Here is a 26,401-nt window from a genome sequence, read left to right on the forward strand (position 1 = left end):
GCTACTCTTGGTGTGGCGCACCGCTCGGAATTACCACCGAGTGCTGCGTTGAAAGTAAAAATGATTTCAACTTTGACCTCGAAAGTGCTGACTTTTCAAAACGCAAGCAACGAGATAACAGCTGCATGAAGTGGCACAGGTAAGCAGGGCAGGTAACCATAGAAACATAACTAACTAGCTACCACAAGGCTCTGCGACCTATATCGCGGTGAGCGCAGAGAACATTTCCTATCATGTGAAGATAGCTTTAGAGTCTGCTCTGCCAAAAAGAAATACAATGACTTCAAAACACTTGTCTTCTCCTCAGTGGTGTAAGTCCTCTGGATAAAGCACTCCCTGGTAATGAACACCGCCTCTCCGTGGCTCACTCTTCTGTCCTTCTGCTTATCGGATTATTGACTGGTCTTCACACTGTGCTGTGGCCCCTTTTTGCTCTCATATAATGTATCAAGGCTGAATCTACTACTTGAGGACACCAAGGTCATGTACATGGATTTTTATTGCATGTCCATTTCCATTTTCTTTATCAATAATGACATTTATTTGACTCAAGTCAAAAGTTTAAGTCTGATGTTGTATAAAGAAATACAGTGTCCCAACTTAACCTCTCTTTATTTTGAATGTCTTGTTTACACCCCTGGCTGCGTACTGTAACTGCCACCTCACACCTACAAGACAACTAATTGTTTTAAAGTCAAAGCCAGCTTTTGTAAGAGGACACAGCCAGACGGAAAAAAAGTATCTTTGGTTTGTTTAATGAGAAAGATGGAAGGAGGTGCTGGGAAACATTTCCACTGGACCATTTCCAGGGGTTGTTAATATACTGAACAACTATTATCAAAAGCCTTTTTTTTACTTGTTTTCTTTTTTTATATACAAATTTGTTATCAGTCTCTTATACCAATATATTAATGTATGTGAATATAAAATATTCAGTTATCATAGAAGGATACATGAATTTCAGAAAAGCATACATTTGGTAATTTAAATGTTTTAGGGTTAGCCTCAATAAAACTCTTTAACACAGCATGTTATATTTTAATTAAAGGGTGGATTGTGCACTAGTCACTTCTTGTTAACCAGCTCTCTCCACCGTCATATTCTGAATGCAGAAAATCCTCTTGAAAGATTTAAATTCCATAACAACAATAATCATTACAGACTAATAACAGTTTACTGTCGCTGTTTCTGGATAGATTATTCATTTAAAAACAACACTGTTTCCAGGCTTGTTTGTGCAGAGAGTGGAAAAAAGAATGGAAGAGTATGATCGAAGGGTGTGGAGTTGGGAGAAAAGTAGGTGAGAGGGGGAGAACAGGGTGTTGGCTGAGAGGAGAGAAGAGCAATAAAATAAAAAATGTATGAGCCCTCCAGCTTTCGTGTTGTGTAATCGCATAACCATTACTTTCTGAAACGACAGTATAATAAACAGAAACGAGTGAAAAGTAGATTGTGCGATTTCAGTGATGGTAGGGTCAGATCTTGGTGTGATTCAGAGGCAGCAGTGAGGAGTCAGCTTTAAAAAAAACATTAATATAAATAGCCTATCTTATTTAATACAACCTTTGACTGTTACAGGGAACTAGAGACGTCACAATACCAGCATTTAGTAGTTGATTCCAATACCAGTGAATTTACACGATTCTTGTTACAAATTCAACACCACTGTAAAAAAACAACAAAAAAACATTCCATGTACTTCATTATACACTCATTTATTTTACCGTTTGCATACTGTTTTTTGTTAGGAAGTTAAAACGGTCATAATTCCCTCTCTAATGTCTATTTAATGTTGGTGTGAAACATCATTTTCTTTTCAAAACTACATTTTACAAGACTACATTTGAACACATCATGATAACGTTATAATTTACCTTACTAACAGCTAAATCAAATCAAATCAAATGTATTTGTATAGCCCAATATCACAAATTACACAATTGTCTCAGTGTGCTTTACAGACTGTGCATACAACACCCTCTGTCCTTAGACCCTCGCACCACACAAGGAAAAACTCCCTAAAAGAAACCCCATAATTAAAGGGGAAAAAATGGAAGAAACCTCAAAGAGAGCAACTGAGGAGGGATCCCTCTCCCAGGACGGACAGACGTGCAATAGATGATGTGTGTACAGGATAAACAACATAGTAAAAAGCTATGTGACAGAAATGATGATGTGATGGTGTTTAAAAAATAGATGAATCCAGGAGGATTACGTAGCTTTCCTCTTGCCGATATCAACACATATTTACTGTTCACAATTTTGCATTATCAGCATCAGCATATCAGCATTATTAACATATATATTTACTTGGGCTATCAAGTAATATTAACGGCCTGTTTTTAATACATCTTACATCCTGCTTAATTTTCTTTTTTAAAAAAAACTGATGTTTTTTTATATACACTGTACAACACTTTGACCATACATAGTTTTCCCTATGAGTCAAATTTATACATTTAATTTTCGTGTGACCTAGTGATTTGTGAAGACAAAACGATTTCCCCATTCCAGAAAGAATTCATAACATCAAATGGTTCCTCAAACTAAATTGTATTTTATGCTACTGTATTGGCTATACTGTAACATATTACCTTATATTTAAGACCTCCTAGCACCTATCATGTATCCATTTTAAGCCCAACACCAGTAAGTATACGATTATAAAGATGTTCATTAAGAAAACCTAATTGTTTGAAGAAAATAATTTCATGGGCAGAGTTTAATTGCAACCCTGACCCAGGCGTTTCTATTGCACAATGGAAACCTTTGTATCGAGCCCAGAGGGGAAGATGATGTAACATTGCATACAGGTTTCTCACCGTTACTGCAGGCATTTTCTAGTATATGACAATAGTTCAGTTGAGTGTTATTCAGCCTCTCAACATTTATTATGTGAACCTCATGGTTCTTCCAAGTAAAGGCTCCCTAATTAACGCTTCCTATTTCTGTTCCTTTTCTTTGTCTGTATTTTAGTTTTACTTTTTGCCTCTCTCCTTCTTTTTGTTACTCAAAGTTTCTTTCTGTTGGTAATTGTTATTTCTCTCCCTCGCTCCCCCGGCTCTCATAGCAGCTAAACAACTTCTGAGAAATGCCAGGAGAAGGAAATCACACTGGGAGGTGTGTGGATGTGTCATATGGCAGTGTCAAGAGGAGCTGCTGTTTATAAGCAATGCTATACAAGCCCTGACAAATAAATGATGTTAGTCATGACTCTAAATGTATTTGTTTTTGTGTGTGTTTTACTGTATGTGTACTCAACAGAGCAGTACTACAGTAGTTATGGTTATGTGATCTTTGTATATTCCTTTAAGGAATGCTACGACCTTAAAAACAAAGACACAGTTGTACATTTCTGTGGATCATATCGATTTTTTGATTCATGCCAACCACTGGTGATGTATTTTGTATCAGTAAAAGAAACAGCATCGTCTTTTTGCAACGTCATGCTCTTGTTTTGAAATAAAGCTGTACATTACTCAGTGTGTTGAGTGGGGAGAAGAAGCCTTGAGGCAGTGAAGTACATCGTTGTTTCCAAACTCTTCTCCCCCAGTTGGTCAACTTACCCAAGCACATGTTGCCTATCTATACTGTAGCTGTAGCATATAGCGTGAAGCAGAGATAACCAGCACCTGCAAGGCCGCCACAGTTGTTGAAGAAGGAGGCAATATCTTACCTGCTGCAGGTTCAGCTTCACTTATTTATTTATTTTTAACAGAAAAGGGTTTTGAGTTGTGTTGAGTGTTGTGATGCATGTTCACACCAGAGTCACAGTTAGTGCATGTGAAAGAAATCTGACCTTGGTTTATAAAGCCGAAGGCTGCTGTTGTTGTCGTACAGTCCTTCTCTTTCACTCTGCTTTTCGGACATGTGTTCATACAGTATGAGCTCCCAATGTGTAACTATTATTTGAAACAATGGTTAGATGTTAAGCCGGGGGAAAAATGTTCTCTTCCTTTATGCCTAACTGGATCCAGTATTAGAGGGCTGCCATTGGATTGCAGTCATTTATCTTTCCTATGTGTATATGGCATTATGAGTAATGGTACTTTCACGCTTTTCAGCTCCCTTGATTACTTTGGCCCCCACTCCTCCTCCCACATGCCTTTTTATTCCAATGACATTCTTTCAAATGTAATGCGGACAACTTTGACAAAGTCAGACGCTAACTGCAGAGGATTGAAAGTGAACATAAGACTGGCAGAGAGAGGCAGAGATTTTGGAAAAGGCATAACAGTGGAACTCCAAGAATGAAAAAGATTCGATGCTATTAGCTTGGCAATGCTGAGACTGCATTTTCAGCCAGTGAACACTTTTCACAATATTGTCTTGTTCTCCAGTCATCGCGTTGTTGTTGATAAAATATGGTACACAGTCTTAGATTCCCCTCTCGGCTCATATTTCCTATTTGTCTCATAATAACAATTATTCCACTAGGCAGTCTGGCATCTGAAAGACAAAAAGCCTTTTCGAGCAAACACGCAGTTTTCGAAAAGCATAGCTAAGATTACAGCAAAAGTTTGGAGCTGTTGCTATTCAATATGACATGTCATTCTTTTTAAATAATTTGCCTTCTCCACTGTTATTATTGGGCAGTAGAAGCAATGCTGCAGCTATGGCTGCCCGCGGGTTAGTTGGCTGGCCGGCTGCTGGTCAGTGGCCAGTTCTTGGTGCTGCTCCAGAGATGAATGCTGCCGGGGAAAGCCTGATTAGTGTTACTGACAGCCCATAGATCTTAGCTGGCTCGTCCCCAGCTCAGCCTCCCTGCCTCTCCTTTGTCTCACTAACTATCTGTCTCTCACACACATGCAAACACCAGGCCAGCATAAAGAATTTAAATTCAAATGGATCAATATTAGCTATTAGGGGTTATTCAATTGTGTTATATTAAATTCTAAAAGGTCTTTTGACAAAAACAAAAGTCTTAACTTAAGGTCTATCTTTCTCTAGAGGTTTTCACCACATCTCATTGTCTTTCTCAGGAAATGGAGTTTGAAGAGGAGGAAGACTATGAGATACAGTTTTAATAGCTGTGAAAATTAAAACTATATATATATTTATCATTTTTGTTTTTGTTTTTGTCTATTATTTTCAAGGTCGAATGAACTTTTCACTCATAATCTGTTGTGTGAGGTTCATTTGTTTAAACTCTGATTCCCTGCTCTGATCCGTTCTGTGTGGTGCTCTCCTTGTGTAACGATGATTATTTTCTTATACACCTTTCTTCTCCCACATTCCAATAACATGCAGCTAGATTTGTTATTGTGAAACTTCCATAAATCGAACAACTACTCTATCAGCCAAGGACATTTGTATATGAGACACTGACTTGAGGTAGCATGACTACTGAGCTGTGCTGGAACCTGCCTCCCCGGGTATGGCTCTAACCGCTCTGCAAGACTATCTAGTGTTAAAGGATGAAGTACAAGATGTTCAGGATCTGTAAAAGCACTTTCTTTTGTTTACAGGGATTTGTGGGATCCAACATAGAGTTTTGCACTAGGAAGGCTATAACCTGCCTAACGTGAACTAATCATAGGTACATAACAACTGCAGAATATGACATTCTCAATATGAAAAAGCCTTGAATTTATGTATATTACTTTTAAAGCAATTACGCTACACACTATTACATTTACTGTAGATTTGCTTTGATCACCTCAGGGGCTAAGTGACCTTCAGTACTACGATAAGCCAGACATCAAGGGCCAAACCTGCTGAGAGAGGTTATGTAAAATGAAAACATGCTGGGTGCATTCATTAGTCAATCAGTATTCTCTTCTGTTCCCCAACCTCTTGCAGGAAAGGCCCTTATGTTGTGTGCTCTTATCTGTGTTGGTACTTTAGGGTAAAGGAAGAAGTGGCAGAGGAGCAGCATGTGGTAGTATGGATTACATGCATCAATGGGTCTCCTTAAGATAGTGGAAAAGATGAAAATCTCTTACCATCATGACACTTGCAGCTTAAGATCCTGCTCTTTCCTCTTCTTCCGTGCAGCCACTTGACAATGAGTAATAACCGGATTAGTTGCAGTTTCAGGTTTTGATGGCAGTGGTGTCAGTGTACTCTAGATGTCTGTTGTTGTGTCACTGAATGTTTCCCATGCCCGTTTTTATATCGAAATTTAATTGAACCATTACTTCTGGATCGAAACTTAAAACATGAGGGATAACTAAACCCCTAAACCCCCCCCCCCTCTCCTGCTGCCCGGAGATGGTGATTTATCTACTGCTCTACCTCTTGGGCCGTAACTAATCCCTGATATTTTACCCCCATCTTTCTGTCTTATTGCAGTTAAATTCACTAATTTTTCTGCTTTTTCCTTTCTTTGTCTCCCTTGCATTTACTCCCTGAGCTCCCATCTACGCATTTACACTGAAAGACACACATGCACGCACACTTTCATAACCTACACACACTTCTACAGCCCCTGTGCTTTGCCAACCCCATCACATACATGAATGCAGCACCTCATCCCTCTAAATCCCAGACATAGTCAACTTTTATGCAATGTGTTCTGTTTGGCATGTTATTCTCATAAAGCCCACTGCCTCCACGCTGTTTGCCGTTGGCTGTTGGTCCAGTTTATCTTCACCTGTCAGACATCCTCCCAGTCTCACCCACAGGCTTCTGGGAATTCCATCGGTCCATAGCAAAAACACAAACACTCAAATCCTGATACACACACGCACATGCACAAACACACACAGTGAGGAGTAGCAGGTTGCCCAAGGCTGTTGCTGAAATGACTGGCTAACCACCAAGAGTCACATGGACTGCTTGAACTCTATCAGTCAATAGACCATCACCCCTCGTCCTCTCTACCATGGTGGTTTGGATATAGCCTGAGGCTGTGTGTGTGCTCGTGTGTGTAGGACTGTGTTTGTGATTCTGGAGGCAGAGTATGAACCGCTATAAAAGACAGAGACAGACAGACACATGGAGACAAAGAGTGATGGAAACCTTAAAATATTTATTAACAGATTAAGAAACTAGCTTTTCAATAGTAAGAGCCTCATTCCAGTCCAAATGGCTCCACACAGAGCTACTGTCAACAATGTTTATCTTCAGACTGTAGTGAAATGGGACATTGGAAAAACGAGTGGAATTGGAGTGAAGATGAAACATTTACAATGTTGAAACGTAACAAGTTCTCTCTTGGTTACTGATCATTGGACTAATACATAATACTATGTTTGATGTGTCTTTGCTTGCAAAATACACACTCCCACAACAGCACTAAGGTATGACCATCCACCATCTGTACATACATGCACTAAAATACTGGCTGCTTGATCAGATTTTCATACAAAGACTCTCCATATTCCGTGATGCTGGGCGAGCCAGGCAAATGTGTGTTATCATGATGCGTGGATCTTAAACACTTTCAAAATATTGCATCTTTTTTTTGCACCTACGTACAGTATATACATATGTTTCTAAGGGTATGTGTGCTTTAGTGTTACATGGCAGATGGCTAGGACTGCACCAGTTGGTTTCTCCATGTATTGCAATTGGACGATGTTCAAATAGTTAAGGCATAAGCGCAAATATTTCACTCAAGTTGAAAAGTTTAAAACACTGCCCAGGGTGAATGGCAGGCAACCACTCACATCTTTGCACTGACTTTATTTGTAGTCACACTTCCTCTAAAACGCATTTAATTCTTGTTCAAAACTCACCTTGAGACTAAAGTGCATTGAGGAACACAGGAAGCAACAAAATGACTTTGAACAGACTGAGAAAAAATATCTGCTTTAAATGTAGTTTACAGGGTTTTTAATTTAATTCAGCTTCATGTAAAAACAAAAACGTTTCTATGACCAAAACATGGCAGGATTCTTCTTGAGCCTGCTCATAAACAAAAGCAATAGCCATTCCCTCTGAGCACTGTTTTAACATTATGTGTTGTGTTTAATCACCGCAGTCATTATCGTGAAAAAAAACAATTAGGACTGAGACTAGTTTGATTGAGTAATTACAGACACTGTAAGACGAACTGACCTTCAACGCCACACTGGTTATGTAAAGGAAATGATGTGTTTCATTCATTTATGTGCATGTTCATTCCTCTTTTTACACAGATACGGGTAAATATAATGGTTAATCTTCACAGTTTATTGTTATGGCAGGGCTTCAACTTGCAGGCTAATGAAGACACGTTTGAATGATTAGTATATGCACCTTTTCCTCATAAAAAAGGTTGCCTGTGTAGTGAATTCCACATTATACTCTAGAAACCACATTGCTAAATTCAGCTAATTTGCAACCCTGTCTCCTAGAATATTATGTTCCCATACAGCTAAACTGCATTCTCAGTTACGTTTTGAGGGAAAACTTTTTTTCCAGTTTAGTTTTTGTTATTACTTTTGAGTCTTAGGTCTCAAAAAAGACACACACCATTGTGCACATCATTGTGACCAGAAGACCGTTGAGACCGAGTACTAAAACGGTACTTAAAAGCTCTAAACCCTCATTCCCAGTGGTGCACTACTTACTAATTCTGTCAGTGTTTTGGGTTACTGTGTGTTTGCATACACATTTGTGCGCAGTAAATGAGTCCGCTGTGGAAAGTAACTGTTTTTTTATACTCATACTTTTCTAGAGGGGCTTATAGACCCGTTCAGCCATGACTAAAGCTTTTCTCCCGCTTTGAAAATGCCTCTGCCAACAACTTTAACCTCCCTGGAGGGATTTCTCCCTCTTTATCAAAAGTACCATACATGGATTTGCAACTATTTTCAAGCCATATGTTATACCTTTTATATGTCAAGTTCTTTAAGACTGTTTGCTTTCTGAATTAATTCTATTGCATATTTTTACAAATCAAACGAGTTCTAAGGATGGATATATATATATATATATATATATATATATATATATATAGATGCCACAAAATGGCTGATAATTGGAACTGCCAAAGAAGAGAACTTTCTCAGCAACGGTTTCTTCAGTTCAGCTGCAGAACTTTACACTTTCTCCCATTGGACTTAAGATCTGTGGACACTGTGGACACTTTAAAGCGGGTCAATCCTGCTTGATTTCTGCATTTCATGTCTAGTTTTGTCTTTTACTTAATATTTTGTCTTTTGTTGTGAAGCACTTTGTGACATCTTCTCTTGAATGGTGCTATTTAAATAAACTTATAACTAAGTACATTTACTCAATTACTGTACTTAAGTATGATTTTGAGGTAGGCTACTTGTAATTTACTTGAGTACTTCCAATGTATGCTACTTTATACTTCTTCTTCACTACAATATTGTACTTTTTACTCTAGTACATTTATTTGACCACACTGGTTACAGTTACTTTGCAGATTTAGATCATTTATACGAAATATAGGCTAAATAAACAAATGAAGGATGATGTATATGGAAGCTCCTGGGCAGTATAAAAAGGAATAAATAATAGCTCCACATTTACAAGCGGGAACATTTAGGTGAAAAACACATTAATGCACAAATAATTATAACCCAGAGATATATTGTGTTTTATTATGAAAAGGACCATTCTGCATAATGAGTACTTTTACTTTTGGTACTTTAAGTACATTTGTATGTCAATACTTATGTAGGCCTACTTTTACTTAAGTAATCTTTTGAAATCAGTACTTTTACTTGTTACAGAGTTTTTATTTACTCTAGTATTGCTACTTTTACTTAAGTAAAACATCTGAGTACTTCTTCCACCACTGATTTATATTATTATTAATATTATTATTATTAACTGTGAAAATATTTAGGTTTGTTGTTGAGGGCACTTTGTGGACACAAGTAGTTCTAATATAGAAATAACAGCACCCACATATTTACACAGGAGATTTAATGTATTATGACTACAGCAGTTTGGACAGATATAACAGACTTCCTGTTCTTTTTAATCCATTATTCCTCTGGGGGATTCGTAGATGTTAGACATTGTCCAGAGGAAAATGAACGAGGGGCCATGAGGAAGCAGGTCAAGGGCGGCTAATTAAAGGGGTTGGTACTTTAATCGAAATGTTTTTTAAGTCTAAGCAAAAACTAGTCAGAGCACTAGTTTAGTGAGGAATATAGTATTCATGTTATAAACAGCAACCCATATATTCAAATCAGCTAATCCTCATCTATTAACCCAAACTTCCATCTTTGTCATTATTATCATCAGTATCCATCCAATATGTGCTAAATATTGCTCCCCCTCTTTCGGCTGTGTCGCCTTCACTGACACTAAACTGTCACTCTAAATTATTTCCGGCTTGCTTGTTCAAGGGACATTTAACATAAGTCTTCACCGGGATCCCAGGAAAAAGGTCTCGACAAACTGTCAGACTGACAGTTAACACCGGTTACCTGATGGCCCTGACAGGTAGAGACAGAGAGCAAAAGACAGACACGGGTAAATGGGTTGAAATGACAGATTTACCATGGCAGACAGTGACAGACAGAAGTTATGAGACAGACGGTAAGAAAAGTCACACTGTCAGTCTCACAGATGATACAGCTGAGATTCGAATCTTCAACAAAAAGGATAAGAAGTGTAGCAACCAAACAGACGTCTGCCAGAGTACAACTTTCATGACTTGTGAGCTAACATGACAAACTAGAAAGACTAGATTAAATCTATTTAATTTATTTTCCAGATTCCGTGTTATCCTTAAATTATTTTTGGGAATTTTGTGTTTTTTACGATTCAAGCTAAATTTGTCCTTAGAAAGAGTTTGTATCATGTAATGAATTAATATAATTTCAACAATTCAATAAGAAAATATTCAAAATTGAAAGAATAGTAACACAACTTTGCACAATTGCACAATCAAAGAAAGTGCTTCAACACAGTTATAAATACAAAACATTTAGTATAGTAGTAGACAGGTCCAGATATTCAGCCTGCTAGATATCTGCAATGTGTCTATGGACCCCAGGAAGACTGAGTAACCTATAATAAACTAAACTTAACTGCGATACAACAGCGTCTCGGCTCGCGTCTTTGAACAGATCACACATAGCAATTAAATGTTGTTTTGCGAGCGCCGAGCTAATAGAGTGTTTGTGTGTGTGTATGTGTGTGTGTGTGTGTGTGTGTGGGTGGGTGGATGAGGAGCTGAGCCTCACTCTCGATCAAACACCTAAAACCTAGTGGCATAGCTTTTCTCTTCATTCGGCTTTGGCACTGGGGGAAAGAAAGCTTGGTATTGGAGGGAAAACCCTGATTTTTTAGCACTTTCATCCACATTTTGACGAATTCCACAATATTCCGCGTTTTAAAGCCAGAAATAATTATTACTATTAACTTACATTTTTTGTACACTTGTCTTTGCTAATAAAAAGACTGAAGACAGATAATAGGTTTGATAAGAGATCCGGGTATTTTGCCAACCGGGACCCAAATCCAAAATGGCACAAGTTATTGGAACCCATCCCTAACAAGGATGGCAAAATACAGCAAGGCAGCTGACAGAAAAGCACAGAGTACACATGGACCAAAGGAGACCAATTATTTCATACATTTTAGGTATATTTGCATTACAGTAGTTTCACACGCACTGATTTACATTTTATTTTCTCAACTCGTAAGACTCTTGAAATATTCATTTTTTAACAGTGCATCGTTTGAATGAAACTAGAACTACTGACAGTTACATTTGGAGGGGAGAGTCCAGATTGCTCCCTGTTGGTATCAACACACATTCAGTGTCGTTGCAGTTAGTAAGAGCATCTTTTCTCCCCCTCAGAGAAAACATCTGCTGTAAATCATTTTTGTTCATAAAACAACTGAAAGTGCTAAATTGAAACTGCAACAAAACAAAAACAAATAATATCAAAAGATGCAGTAGAGCATTAAGTGGCGATTTTTACTGTTCATTTAGTATGTGATGAACTGGCATATCCAATTTGTACTTTTGTCACATGTGTCACCCTTGTTGGGGATTATAACTTGTTCAGCCACCATGTAAATCTGTTCAAACTGTCAAAATGTGTTCGCAGCTTCCTCACTCTTTTAAGCATTGAAGGTGTAAAATAGTGTCACTGAATATATGATGCAAAACTAGACAAACAGATGGAGGAATCGCTAACACCAGCCAGTCATGGCATTGAATTTCCATTTAAAGTGTTTTGACATTCAGCAGATTGTCGTATTTGAAGTGAGATCAAATAAGTGCAAATGGTAGGCTGTTTACGTTGGTCGGTCACCACATGAGGCCGAAGCCTGCAGAGTGGAACTGTTTCTTATTCAATCCAGTCAGTCACACTGCCATCCATTTCTCCTCACCATGGCTCCTCTCGCCGCCTGCTGCTTTCTGTTAATGGAGATATCACCTCCTCCCTCCCGTCCCCTTCTCTGCTCTCTCTTTGTTGTCCATTTCCCTCCACTCCACTTTCACTCCACTCCTTTCAAATCCTTCTGTTGTGCCCCTTCATTGGCCTACTCAGTGAAACTAATTGACAGTAAGCCATCTCTAAAAGCAATGTTCATCTCTTTTTCTGCAGAAACTAATCAGAGCCTCTGCTGGTTAACCAAGGCACGCTCCCTCTGTGTCATGTACTGTAAATCAACAAATAATTTATCCTGAGTAGAGGCAGAAGAAGAAAGGAAGAAAAACAAATAAGGTTTATTATTGAGTGCAATTCTGGAGGGCAGGCACACTGAGCTTCTTTCAGCAGGTCTCAACATTTCCTTATAGTGAATGCCAAGAGCTCTAATGGCAAACAATTGACATCTTGAGACTCCCGGGGTATCGTTGTTGTAAATGTCACGGCTGAGAAAAAAATGTAATCAGTGCGTTAAACAAATTGGAATGTTTGCTTAAAAGTGTGATCATGACAGCAATGATATTTTCTGGGCATTGGTGCTAATGCAAATAGTATTTCTGATTAATTAAGTGAAGGACCAGACTTGTCATTTGACAACAAAGCTCCCATAAGTCTTTCAGAGGAATGCCATAAGCTGAAGGTTACCCACTGTAGTGATGGTAATATATGTTGTGCTATTTGTTATGCCTAAACAGTTGTTGTATGCCTCTTGTTCTCAAGGTTAGCCTTCAATCTGTGAGGCACTGTAGCCTTTCTGTTTCTTCAGTTGAGACTTGTAAATCCTGTATATGACATATTGACAGACGGCAGAGCCCGGATTGCCCTTCTCTGTGTTTAGGATGCGGATAATAGATTTTTTTCCGTTCTGAATTGTTGTCACACTCTCCACAGTCTCCATAGGATTCTGTTGACTCTATCAAGATCCACCAGAATTAGAAACCTGCTCAGTTTCATCTCACGCTCACAGGGAGATACAATACCACCACAGAAACGTGCTACCCTGCATGCTTTCTTCATTCAAGCGCCTTTGAGTTTCTAGAAAAGCACTATACAAATGTGTTATTATTATTATTATTATTATTATTATTATTATTATTATTATTATTATTATTATTATTATTATTATTATTCTTTCCTCATTTATATTTATTTATCTGGATCGGTTCGCAGCCGAGTGTGCAGCGGTTGGGATGAGGATCAGCACCTCTAAATCTGAGGCCATGGCTCTCAGCAGGAAACCGGTGGATTGCCTACTCTGGGTAGGGAATGAGCCATTACCCCAAGTGAAGGACTTCAAGTACCTCGGGGTCTTGTTCGCGAGTGAGGGGACGATGGAGCGAGAGATTCGGAGCAGCGGGGGCGGTACTGCAGTCACTTTACCGCACCGTTGTGACGAAAAGAGAGCTGAGCCAGAAGGCAAAGCTCTCAATATACCGGTCGATCTTCGTTCCTACCCTCACCTATGGTCATGAAGGCTGGGTCATGACCGAAAGAACGAGATCACGGGTACAAGCGGCCGAAATGGGTTTTCTCAGACGGGTGGCTGGTGTCTCCCTTAGAGATAGGGTGAGAAGCTCAGCCATCCGTGAGAGACTCGGAGTAGAGCCGCTGCTCCTTTGCGTTGAGAGGAGCCAGTTGAGGTGGTTCGGGCATCTAGTAAGGATGCCACCTGGCGCCTCCCTAGGGAGGTGTTCCAGGCACGTCCAGCTGGGAGGAGACCCAGGGGAAGACCCAGGACTCGGTGGAGAGATTATATCTCCTCACTGGCCTGGCAACGCCTCAGGATCCCCCAGTCGGAGCTGGAGGATGTGGCCCGGAGAAGGGAAGATTGGGGTTCCTTACTGGAGCTGCTGCCCCCGCGACCTGATCCCGGATAAGCGGTAGACGATGGATGGATGGATCTTACTTCTTTCAGCAGTAGATACATCAGATTTTATTTTACTTCTCACTTCTCAATGGGATTTTAAAAATGTGTTCTTCATAGGTTTTGTCCATGGCCATCTACTCTACAAACACACTCACACGGCCGCACACTCAGACATACCTAAATAACTCTGCAGTTGTTTTTCTTACATACCTATAGACATTGCACTGCAAAATATTTGATGCCAATTAAAAACAGTGCCGTTGTTTCTCTCCTCAGTTTGTTTTGATGCACCACTCTGGGGAAAGGTGAAAAGGAGGGACTTGTCGCAGAGCAATTATGGCACATCTGTAGCTCAGACGTTGTTGTTCAGATAGGAAAGCAACCTACGAATTGTCTTGATGGGATTGTGGACAGAGCCAAATTAAATCAAAATCTCCGTGAACTAATTGTCTTGTCTGGGGAGGGGGCGGGTCTTTATGGCTTGTGGTTAGTGGAGATCAGAGTTTATGGCCCCTTTAATGAGTTGTTAAGAAGAAAAAAACAACAGCTCTGCCTGCAAATCCTAACTGTATAAGGAGGAAAGGTCCTGGGAGAGAGTGAGTGGGCAGAGTTTATGATCTGAAAATGACTCACTGGCCAGCTCTAACCTAGTTCTGCGTTAAGTGCAGGACTTATTTCTAGCAGTCAATATGCCTAATTACTCTGTTCTTGCTAACTGCATCTTACACTTCAGCACTGGGACTGTAAAAGTCAGAGTTGATGCTCATAGTAATTATGGACATAATGTAATGATTTTGTCCTCCTCCTGTCCTGGGCGTTGGGAGTTTCTAATGCTTCATATAGTGCTGTAGTTGGCTCCCTTCTCAGCTTTTGCTGTATTGCTATACTGTAAATGTGCTTAAGTCTTGTATTACTGCATGTCGGCTGGTCCTGAAACCCACTGATGAATGGTCTCGGAATGCTCAATTTACATACGGACTAAATAAAAGCTTTCTGGTCCCTGAAACAAATGAAAAATCAATGGCAGTGTCCTGAGAAAGAATGCAGGAAAATAAAGTTAAAGTGAAGAAGCAGTAAAACTTGTATGATGTATTTGGTTAACGCTGCATTAATTGAACACTGATATGGGATGACCTTTTAAAATTGTAACACACATTCATTTAGAGTCATGCTTCTGGCCTACTGAGGAATTTGAGAAACATATCTGGCTCTTTAGCTGCTGATTGCTCCACAATGTTCACCAACCAAAACAATGAGCTGAAAGATACTAAAAAGCTCCATAGAGCTAAAGAGTAACTGGGAAACTGATTTGGGTGGGTTTATTGCCAAGTAAGTTTTCACCTACAAGGAATTTGCTGTGGTACGTAGGTGCTCAATCGTCAAATATATATATTATTTTACAATATATACAAAATATAGACAGAAGGGACAAAATTGCATCCTTGATTGGAAGCAACAAGATATATGAAGTTATTCCAGTATTTCTTTTCATAGACATTGTCTGCTATATCGATAACAATCTAAAGTTGCGTAATTGCTATAATTGATAGCTAACAATGTCTTAAGGTTGTTTTTTTACCCACGCGTCACGTAAAACGATAGATTTTCTCTTATACAAATGATCTGTGCCCTCGTGATGAAAACTTCTCAATATGCATAAATGTGTTGCAGTCATTTACTTCATTCCCTGACAGCAAACAGTGACATCTGAAGAGTTATGTTGAGGATATTTTTAGACACCCTAATGACTTGGATTAAACTTGTCTATCATGTCTGCTCATGCTCTATTATAATAAGTGGTGTAACGGACAGTAGTCCCCCCCACAGTTCAGCATTCATATGAACTGAGGATTAATTACACAGCCATCCTAGTGTGAAATAAAGTTCTACTATCTTTATCGGCCAATATTCGATATTGCGATTGGGAGATTGGCATTAATTGCTTTCTAGTTGCTGATCCATAATAATGCCACATTGTGAACAACAAATCCATGTTGGAATCGACAGGAGAGGTACCATTGATAAAAATGATGATGCGTTCATGCTCTATTCAGTAAACATTTGTATTTGGCGAATATAAATTATAACGTCATCATGATGTGCTCAAATGTAATCTTGTAAAATATAGTTTTTGGCAAGAAACATGAATAAATACAGTTGTTTGAAGGAGATGTTGTTACAGCAATATAAAATAGATATTAGAGAGAGAATTATGACCTGTTTAACTTAACCTAACACTATCTTCTAAGCTTCTGATAACATATAATTAAACCTATTAATGCCAATATTCTTTTAAAATCAGAGCAAATATTTAAATAAAAATGCAATTATTTATTTCATAATCATTTGAATTGTGTGTGTATGCAAATAACCACTATAGATGACAAAGTAAAAGGATAACATTTAAAAAGGTTGACGGTGTACACTGACTTCAGGTGGTGAAAAGGGATCTGATCCATGACTCAAAACTGTCATAGGATCTGAACGGTGAGTTTTGTGATCCGTTGCACCCCTAATTATAACCGTTACACATGATTAAGTCCTAAATAGCTTAAATTAAGTTGCTGTCGATGAATGGTAGCGGTGTGGTACAAGGACATTCACTGTTCACCACTGAAGCAGTTATCATCTACGTATATCCATCAAACATCTTAACCAGGCTCTGAATTTGCAGTTTTAATTATCTTGCTGCTTTGACTCTTAAACTAACAGCATCATAAACACGTTCCCACATGGACACATTCATATTAGATGCACATCTTGAATGACGTTATTTGTTTTAACTGCCTCATTAGAGAAACCAAGAATAAAATGGATATAACGTTGTGATACCAGTCATGGTGAGACTTTAAAGTCACTCTCTAGCTGATTTATTGGGAACTGTTGTGCTGTTTCTTTTATTTTTGACAAAAGGGAGAGTCATGAAACGCAGGGACACATATGACAAACATTTCCTAGCAGATACCAATCAGAGACAATGGTCCACATCAGTAGTATAGAGTTCTTACCTAAAGCATGGATTATAAACTGTGATAACAGACACCCGACCGGTATGATTCTTTGTCTCCCTGTGTCTTAAACCAGTTTAATTTGCTTCCTGCTAACAAGGAGGGATTGTATCTATGGGGAGTCATCCTCTCATCACCATCAAAGCGTTGGGTGTGTCTCAAAGCCCTGTCCCAAATCATCACATTTGCCAGGTCTTCCCTTTCATGAGAGGAATGAAGCACCCTTGGATCAGTGCTATTATTTGATGATGTATGATCTCAGGCATGTATCCAATAGGAATTCAATTTAATATTTTAATAGGAAAATAAATTGAAGGATTTGTACTATAGGCAGCAGCTTATTCTTATTCTTCTTACAGGAAGTGCTAGTGCCTGCCCCCTCTTCTACCCTCAATTGCCCCATTTTCTCGCTGACTCGCTTCCCCTATTATTTCTCCCTACTCACCCCATTGCCTCCAGTATGGCTGCTTCTTATCTTATCTTCCCTTCCTCTTTGTTATTCTCTTCTACTGGTTAACCCTTTAACTCACCTTTATTTAATTCACTTTCATCATGTTCTTTCACATTCCCCTTTGTGTCCTCTGTTTCTGCATTTTCTCAAAGCAGGTCCACAGTCACACATATTGTGTCACACATTAATGCAGAGCTGTATCTTTCTGAGGACACTCAGTGGGTGAGAAGACATGTGTGTGTGTGTGTGTGTGTGTGTGTGTGTGTGCGCGTGTGTGTGTGTGTGTGTGCGTGCGTGTGTGTGTGTGTGTGTGTGCGTGCGTGCGTGTGTGTAGGTGTGTGTGCGTGTGTGTGTGTGTGCGTGCGTGTATGTGTGTGTGTGTGCGTGCGTGTGTGTGTGTGTGTGTGTGCGTGCGCGTGTGTGTGTGTAGGTGTGTGGGTGTGTGTGTGTGTGTGTGTGTGTGTGTGTGTGTGTGTGTATGTATGTGTGTGTGTGTGTGTGTAACAGGGCACTCAGAGGTCAGTATAGATTTGCACATGCTCATTCTGCTCCCTCACCTTTCAATAGCACTGAGTTTTTGTCATTATTCTGTTATATTACTGAAATGTTGATGCACCCTGAGGGATCATTTTCCCCTTTTTTCTATTCTTAGCTCAATGATCCACTTATCCTCCTCTCTCATATTTTTTATCACGGGCATAGTGTACATTATTTCACTTTCTCCTCCTCGTGAGGGATATTTATGATTTACACAGTATTAGAGAACCTATAAATTCTAAATAGATTGTCAAGTGCCTCATGTAATTTGCATGAAAAGCTGAGAGGTTTTCTCCCACATTATACTGGTTTCTCTGTGCAGGTTGCAGGTTGCAAGCCTGGTTTATGGATGTATTACCTCCTTATCCAATAGCCTTTGCCAATTTGATAGTTTTGATGCTCAGAAAAGACATGCGTGGTTGTTCCAAAGTCTAGGGATAAATCTGGAGGAGGCAATTTTCTTACTTTCAGAATGAGGAACAAAACTTTCAGAGACTTTAATTAAAGTGGCAATAGATAACATTTGAGCTTTACCTTATTATTATGAAGTATAAGTTGATTGCAAAATGTAATTTTTGTAGAATAATGACACCATTGTTGTTTGGATAGGCTCACTATAAGCCTCGCCTGCCGGCGGTTGTGTTGTGCCTTTCACAATAAAAGTTCTAGACATATACACTGCATCACTGCCTTCCAGAGGGCCTTTTGAGGCAACTCAACAAAATCGCCTCACATCTCAACAAAAGCAGAAAGCAAAGAGGGAGCGTGATAAAAAACATTCTTTCTACTAAGCTAGGTCAGTAAGTAACAAAACATGCCTACTTGTTATTACCACTGGGTGTTTAACTCTGCCTTTATCATAGCACTGACATTGGGGTTTATTCAAATTTCCCGATCTTCTTGTTCATATGAAAATCAACGTAAAGAAAATATGTTATCAATGTTTCCATTGCGCAGTTTGTTTGGAAACACATGCAGTATGTATTGTGTTGGTGGTAGTTCTGAGGAAAACGAAAAGTGATCCAATAAAACTACCCGGAAACCCTAGAGGGGAACGTTATCTGTTTCTGCTTTAATATGGTATGATGTTCTCTTTATCTATTTAGCTTTCCATTTCTGCATCATCTTCTAGTTATAATTGATATTTTGCGTTACGTGTAGTCTGTGGAGGGATTACGTCTATTCCACTGCAACATCATTGTAATCAAATAAATCCTAAAGAAATGTATTTGACATGACTTAAATTGGTCAATACATAGCACAGTAATGCCCTGTCTCTTTGAATATGCTGGGACCCAAATTAAATATAGAGTATCAACTGCCTGTGTCCCTACAGTAATATGTTTTCATGGGCCTCAGTCCCAGGGGAAGACACTAACAGATATTTTGAGTTGACAATTCCCTGCATTAATGTTATTTACAGGAAAGCAAATCTCGTTTCTGGATTTCTGTTTTCATATTACTGTCAATTCAGATTGTATGCAGTGCTATACTAGAGCCACTTTTAGACTGTTTCATCTGCTAAGTGAATTAGTCCTCCATAATGTGCATCCTGATGCTGTAATGGCTGCAGATGTTCCTTAGGAAATGGCTGAGGACGCCTTGCATATTGCAGACAATGACACTTGTAACATTAATTATGAGGAACAACATGCTACAACTGTAGTTTTTTATTAGCCATGCAGCATGGCTCTATGGATTGTGATGTCTTTCTGTCGGTTGCTCAGTCCAGACCCTAATATCTCAACAACAGTCAGATGGATTGCCATCTAATTTTTTACAGGGAGTCATGGTCCCCAGCGACTAAGGTCTTCCTCTAGTACCGAAGTAATGTTGACATTTGTGGTTTTGAGTAAAACATGTCTATAACAACTATTGGATCGATTGCTAAGAAATTTCTGTACACCACATGGTGATAACTTTGGTAATCATCTGACTTTACCTCTAGCGCCATAGTCATAAGCAATTTTATAATTTGTCCAATATTTTGGTTTAAGACCCAATTCCTTCAAAATGAATGACCATCAGCTTCAGCTGTACTTTTTGTTTTGCGCTAAATAGCATGCTAGCATGCATAAATAAGATTGTGAACAAGTTAAACATTATACCTGCTACACATCAGCGTTGTCATCTTGAGTATGTTAGCATTTAGTATAGACTCAAAGAGCCGCTAGCATGGCTGTAGTCCCTGCTTCATGCTGTATTTGGCAGCAGGGCTGGCTTTGTCACGGCAGCTGCTCCTGGCTGAAGTTCTTTCTCTTTACATGCAAGTTTACCACATTTTTTGTTGCATTGCTGCGGTTCAGTACAACGATGTCGAGGATGAACGCTTTGAACGCACCATTAATGACTTTACAGTACTGCATGTCATGAAAGCCATTTTGGAAATAGCCCATTTCCATGGTCTGATGTGTGCTCTTTCTACAAAATAGTTCCTATGTTAGACTACCTTTAAAGAGTCACAGCTCTGCTTCCTCAACCTCCACCCTATTTGTTTGGGATAAATGTAAGACCATGAGACAGAAATTGAAGCTGCCATCCATGAGTAAACTGCACTAGCTGTGGGCTGCTATTATTGAAGACATCTTCAATTGTAAATGAAATGCTATGTGAACATGATTCATATATTTATTTTTGGCAATTGCAAGCACATAGAAATGAAGACCCAATTAAATAATGCCCATTTTTATAGTCTTGTTTTATAGTCACTGTAGCGCCGCAGTCTAATATTGTCTTGGTTTTGAAGAGTCTCTTTATGATATTGTTTCAGTTCATTTCACATCTGCTTTTGAGTGGAAATTTTTACCAACACAGAAGAGAAATTCAAAAAAAGAAAGCCGCAATTACTGTATAAGGGTGAAGCTGAACCTACAACACGCCATACAAATGTGTGTACTGTTTAATGCACTGACTTTCCTTGATTGCATGTTAAATATTTCTGGTGTAAAGATGCGTGAACACCACCTCAAAACAGACCTCCACTCTCCTCTCTCCACTTTCCAGCAGAGCAGAGTCTGCTGCAGTGCTTTCTGTCTCCTGCATGAGCATGAGAGGAGACTCCCAGTATGAATAATGTCTTCCCTTGTGGTTCTTTCTCACTCCCTGTAATCTACTCTGTCTCTGCAGGGCGAGAGTAGAAGTCAAGTGTGTCAGCATATTGTATTTTTTGTCAATAAAACAAATACAAACCAATGAAAATGGGCTTTTCCCCGTTAACAATAGCTTGCCAAGTTTATTTATTTTTTCATTCACAATGTTTTCTTTATTGCTTTTTAAAATAATGTGTTTCTTTTAAACAGGCCTAGCACGTGTTTCCTGTTTTTTATTTTTTTACTTTGACCCTGTTCTCTCAACTCAGTATGGTGAAAAGCAGGGAGAAAATGGAATAGTAGCACAAAACTACTGAAATGTGTCCAAACAGATGAAAAGCTGTGCGAAAGTTTTAGGAACAGTTTGATGCATTTTAAATCTCTGCCAGCTGGACATGTCATCTGCTCATTGGCATGAGACAAAGCGTTCCTCTTCAGTGGATTGAAAGGTCAAGTTGACATCCCAGGTCTCTGCAGAGAGTCACACTTGTACACTAGAGAAATGTGTGTGTGTGTGTGCACTCAAAAGTGCACATACACATTCTTGCGGCTTGTACGCCGGTCCTGCCGTGAGGAAACAGTGTCAGCAAGTTTAATTTTCAGTGTGATTAACTGATGTGTGATGCTGATCTACGTTAATCTCCAGCTCATCCTACTGGCCTTTCAATCACATGGTGGTTGCACTCTCCATGTTGTAAAACACTAGCATGGAGGCAGAAACAAAGAGAGAGGGGAGGAGAGAAAAAGAAACAAACGAGAATGCTCTGTAGAGAAGGATGATTGTGTTTGACCTCTACATCTTTACCCTTCCTCCACCACCAAGTGAGTTGGATGTGGTTTCTTGTAGTACGTCTGGTTTAAGATTATAGAAACTCTCACTAAAAATAAGTGTTTATAGATAAAACAAGGTTTTGAAATATGTTCTGGCCTGCTGTTGTTTTCCCAACTAAGTCAAGGTGTTAGAATTTAAAAGTTTTGCTGCAAAGACCTTGTTCAGCCTTTGACTGTGGTGTAAAGTGCCCATCGAGCACAACTGGCAGCGTAGCCATTGGTGAGACATGCAGCTGTCTTCAACCTCCCCAGGCCAACAGAGCGGTATTAGAGACAAGGTGTGTACACAGTCAATACAAACTGGAAAGAAAATGGGGAAAAGACAAGTGGGAATACTAATGTTAAAGCATTTTCTTTTCTAAAACCTGAGGAATTGTGTTGTTAGTGCACTACAGAGAACCACAAAGCCATTTTAAAAGCAAGACAATCATAGATGTAAAGCTACAACAGACATCAATAATTATTTTCCCCACAATGTTCACCCCCGGACCTCCATTAAGGCCCTGTCACGCTGAGGCCGGGGAAAGTTTTTGAACATGCTCAAAAAAATTTCACACCCTCAGCGTTCAACAACGTACCCCAGCGTATCGCCGATATTTTGTATACGCCGGCATCCGTTTCCGCCATACGGATCTGTGTGACAGGGCCAATACGCTAGGAATACATTATGCATCCGTTGGGCATTCGTCAAATATGTTGGCCATACGCTCTGATTCGTTTTGTATAAGTAAGTGATAGGCTATCAATAGGCTCTGTATACGTTCATATACGTTGTATATGCTAATTTCCATATACGCCAGAATACGTGTGACAGGGCCTTTAGTTTGTGTGTCATCTGTAAAAACCTTAGAGATCAATCACAAACATGATCACAACATAATGTCTTTAAAAAGTCTGAATCTTTCTGTTTTGTCATTCTCAGGGACTGAGAACAATCCTTACAATAGTGCTGTAAACTGAAATGTGCATTTCCTTTTCTCCCACAGTCAACAAGCACAAGCCATGGATAGAAACATCCTACCATGGCGTGATCACAGAGAACATGGACACGGTGCTGCTGGACCCTCCGCTGGTAGCTCTAGACAAGGACGCCCCGGTCCCCTATGCTGGTAGGAAAAACAAATACACACACACACACACACACACACACACACACACACACACACACAGAAAAAACATCTGCTGTACTGTATCCATAGACACCCAGAAAGTATAACCATTCTTCCAAAAGAACCTTATCTCTCACACACACTTTGGTACCGAGATAAGAAAGCTTCAGCACTTTGTGCAGGAAACTGTGGCAACTTCACACCACGAGACAAAAACAGATGATCCAACAGTTGTCTGTAATCACCATTTGTCATGGAGACTGAATTCCATTTATCTCCCTTAGCAGTGCAAAACAAATAGTTTTCTTTCTTTTTTTACAAGGAAAAGAATGCTCTTCTCATCATTGTATGGAATTACTCACAGGTTTTTGTTCCTGTAGTGGACTGGATTATCAGTATGTTTGTGTTTACTGTAAATAGATCTCAACTGTTGTGAATATACACAATCCACCTAGGGCTACATTTAAACCTTCTAAAAAATAACACACCACATGACCCTTCTAACTTAAGTGCTGTTCTTTTATATTAAACTTGTGGTCTGTGTTTGACGTAGTTTAAATTCACAATAGCAGGAGTTTTTAGTTAGATTGAGGAAGCTTACTAAGGTTTATAAAAATGCATTTATTTTCATAACCTTGTCAGGTTTTCAAGTTTAGATACATCTTCTTCACTCCCCCTGACGGATCTATTCACAGCGGCTGTAATTGAAGCCATGAGTCATCCTTTTTCTTGCTGCTGAATTGAATTTAACAAGAGTAACAGATTGTTTTCAAGAGTGGAAGAATATATTCCTGAGCCTTGTCAGCATGATGACAATGTTCATTTTTGAGCCTAACTCTTAATTTGACACTTTGGAGCTGTTTTACAAGCGTGTCTACGATATTAAACAGTTACAAAGCACAGTTTTTATTAAAAAATGAAGTGAGACAATATGTTGTATATGTGTGTCCAAGCCTGCGTATCATACATTTCAATGATGTAGCACTTTGTTTTGGTCCTAGCCACAGAACCATTAATTTATTATGTTCTGACTTCATAAATGATTTGCTAAATCTTTATAAGTCTTTAGAAATGTATTAGAATGCCATTAATAGCAAAAGTAGGGGACCTTGACCTGGGGACGTACCCTTGAGCAGTATTTAATGGTAGTATTAGATTCATAAATGCTCTGCATTCACTTAAACTTTGGTTACTGAGAACTCACTGTGGCTTTTTGAGAACCCCTGAAAAGTCCATGAAAAAAATTCCAGCACTTCACTTGTTCGTTTAACGTGTAAGTGCTTCTCATGTTGGAGGCAAATATGGCACACAGCCCATAGTGGTTTCCATTAAACCGGGTGCTGGGAGCGTTATAGTGACTAAACAGGAACATGTTTAATAACAGGAAGTATGACTTCATTATGAACCTCATCTACAGATGATTGTTTCAGCTGCTGATTATGTTGTCTAACAAGAGCTGGAATCCGACAGCCGTCACACAGGTACAGCAGAGCTGACGGTGACAGAGAGGAGAGAGACAGAGAGAGCTTTTATAATTGGACAAAGTATTCTGAGACTCAAAGGCAAACGAAGAGGCTCTTTGGCAGCTAACGCTTAACAGCTCATTATGGTGAAATGGCTCCCATTAATCCCAGCGCTGACAACCATGAAAAACTGATACTCAGCGATTTTTCTCCCTCTGTTTTCCCTTTTTGTGTGTGTGTTTTTGTTCTAATGACACAGTCAAAACGTAGTGTGTTCTAATGTTACGTGTGAGCTGTTCTGTAAATAATGGGTATACACAGCTGACCTTGAGGAGTGTGAAACAGCCTGGATCCATGTCGAAGGCACTTTTGTTCTGCTTTTTCTTTTAACAGACCTGTATTGTACACATACTGTGCAGTGTAACCCAAATGCTGTGGCTTATGTAGATGTACTGTATATGAAGATTGAATGATCCTTTGGAGGGGTCTAGGAAGATTTAGTTACAGATGCAGAATATATAACGCAAAAATAGCACCTTAATTCATCTTTTATTTATATCACAAAGGTGGAGATGGTCAAGATATACCCCACTGACATTGTTTCTCTAATCGAGCAGTACCAACCCACAGTCATTTACAGTTCAAAGCTTTTCCTAGAAACCAAAGCAGCTACGCAGTGAAGGTTTAATGACGCTGCAGCGAGCAGCCAAACAAAAGAGGAAATTCATTTTGATTGTGTTTCTCCATGATTAACACTTGGTTTGTTGACTTGAGAAGGTCAAACTGGGTGAAATATGGCCCGAGAGAAAAAGGCAGCACTGTGCACTGGCTGCTGACTGGTGATATTTCTCTCTTTGTTTTTCATTGCGGTTTAATGAATGAAACCCATACAATCGCTACCAAGGAGACTCTGAATAAATGGCCATCAAAAGAGCAGCTCTGTCCCAATTTATTTCCCTTTGCAATTGTCTACTGCTCCAGCTCTCCCTGTGTTTTGCACAAACTTACACGTACCCCGCCTCTTCTTCTTGGAGTCCCAACTATTTTCTCGAATCTTTATCTCAATCTGTGCCTCCATTTGTGTCTTTCTCTACACATAATACCACATTCCTTCTTTCTCAACCCAACTATCCGTCCTCCTCTTCTCTATCTCGACACTTTGCTCCCGGCGAGCCCATATACAGGCAGTCACTTATGCATTACAGACACTCTCATCAATCCCGGTTTTGTTTTACTGCAGAAAGGAGTAGACTGTCCTTCTGGCTCCACATTAATTGAAGTGTGGGAACATGGACCAGGATTGTTAAGTACTTGCCTCTCTTGTACTTTTCTCTCCTCGTTCTATATTCCCTTCTCCCATCCACTGGCCATTTATTCTTCTCTGAATAATATCCCCTCATCTTCACTTCCTACCCTTTTTACCTATATATTCTTTTTCTCTTTTCCTTCCTTTCGTTTTGTCTTGCCCTCTCCTGCGGTACCACATTTCACTTTGATGTAAACTACCCACAGTGGGCCGAATTTGAACATTATACGCTGAGACAGGCATCCTGGAGATTAATTGTTATTACTGCATGCCATGATGGCGCCCTCTATCCTCCTCTATGCACCCCGCCTCAACACCTCCCTTGGAGCAAAGGTGTGTGGGTCGAAGAGTATGTGCTGATCGAGCGTTCTCAATCAAATTAGCATGAGGAATGGCGGCAGTGGACTCCAGGGTGCTGCGAGGCAGGAAGGCAGTTTCATTTGC

At 39.4% G+C, this 26,401-nt stretch overlaps 1 protein-coding gene across 1 annotated transcript in view; it reads left to right on the forward strand.

Annotated features, from left to right (window-relative positions):
- Positions 1-26,401, forward strand: part of clstn2a (calsyntenin 2a) — a 139,119-nt gene that overhangs the window by 43,041 nt on the left and 69,677 nt on the right. Inside the window, exon 2 of the mRNA XM_029453535.1 lies at positions 23,066-23,188. Coding sequence (XP_029309395.1) covers positions 23,066-23,188 — 123 coding nt within the window. The remainder of the gene's footprint in view (positions 1-23,065; positions 23,189-26,401) is intronic.

The sequence above is a fragment of the Cottoperca gobio genome, chromosome 17, assembly GCF_900634415.1.
Source record: "Cottoperca gobio chromosome 17, fCotGob3.1, whole genome shotgun sequence".
NCBI lineage: Eukaryota > Metazoa > Chordata > Actinopteri > Perciformes > Bovichtidae > Cottoperca > Cottoperca gobio.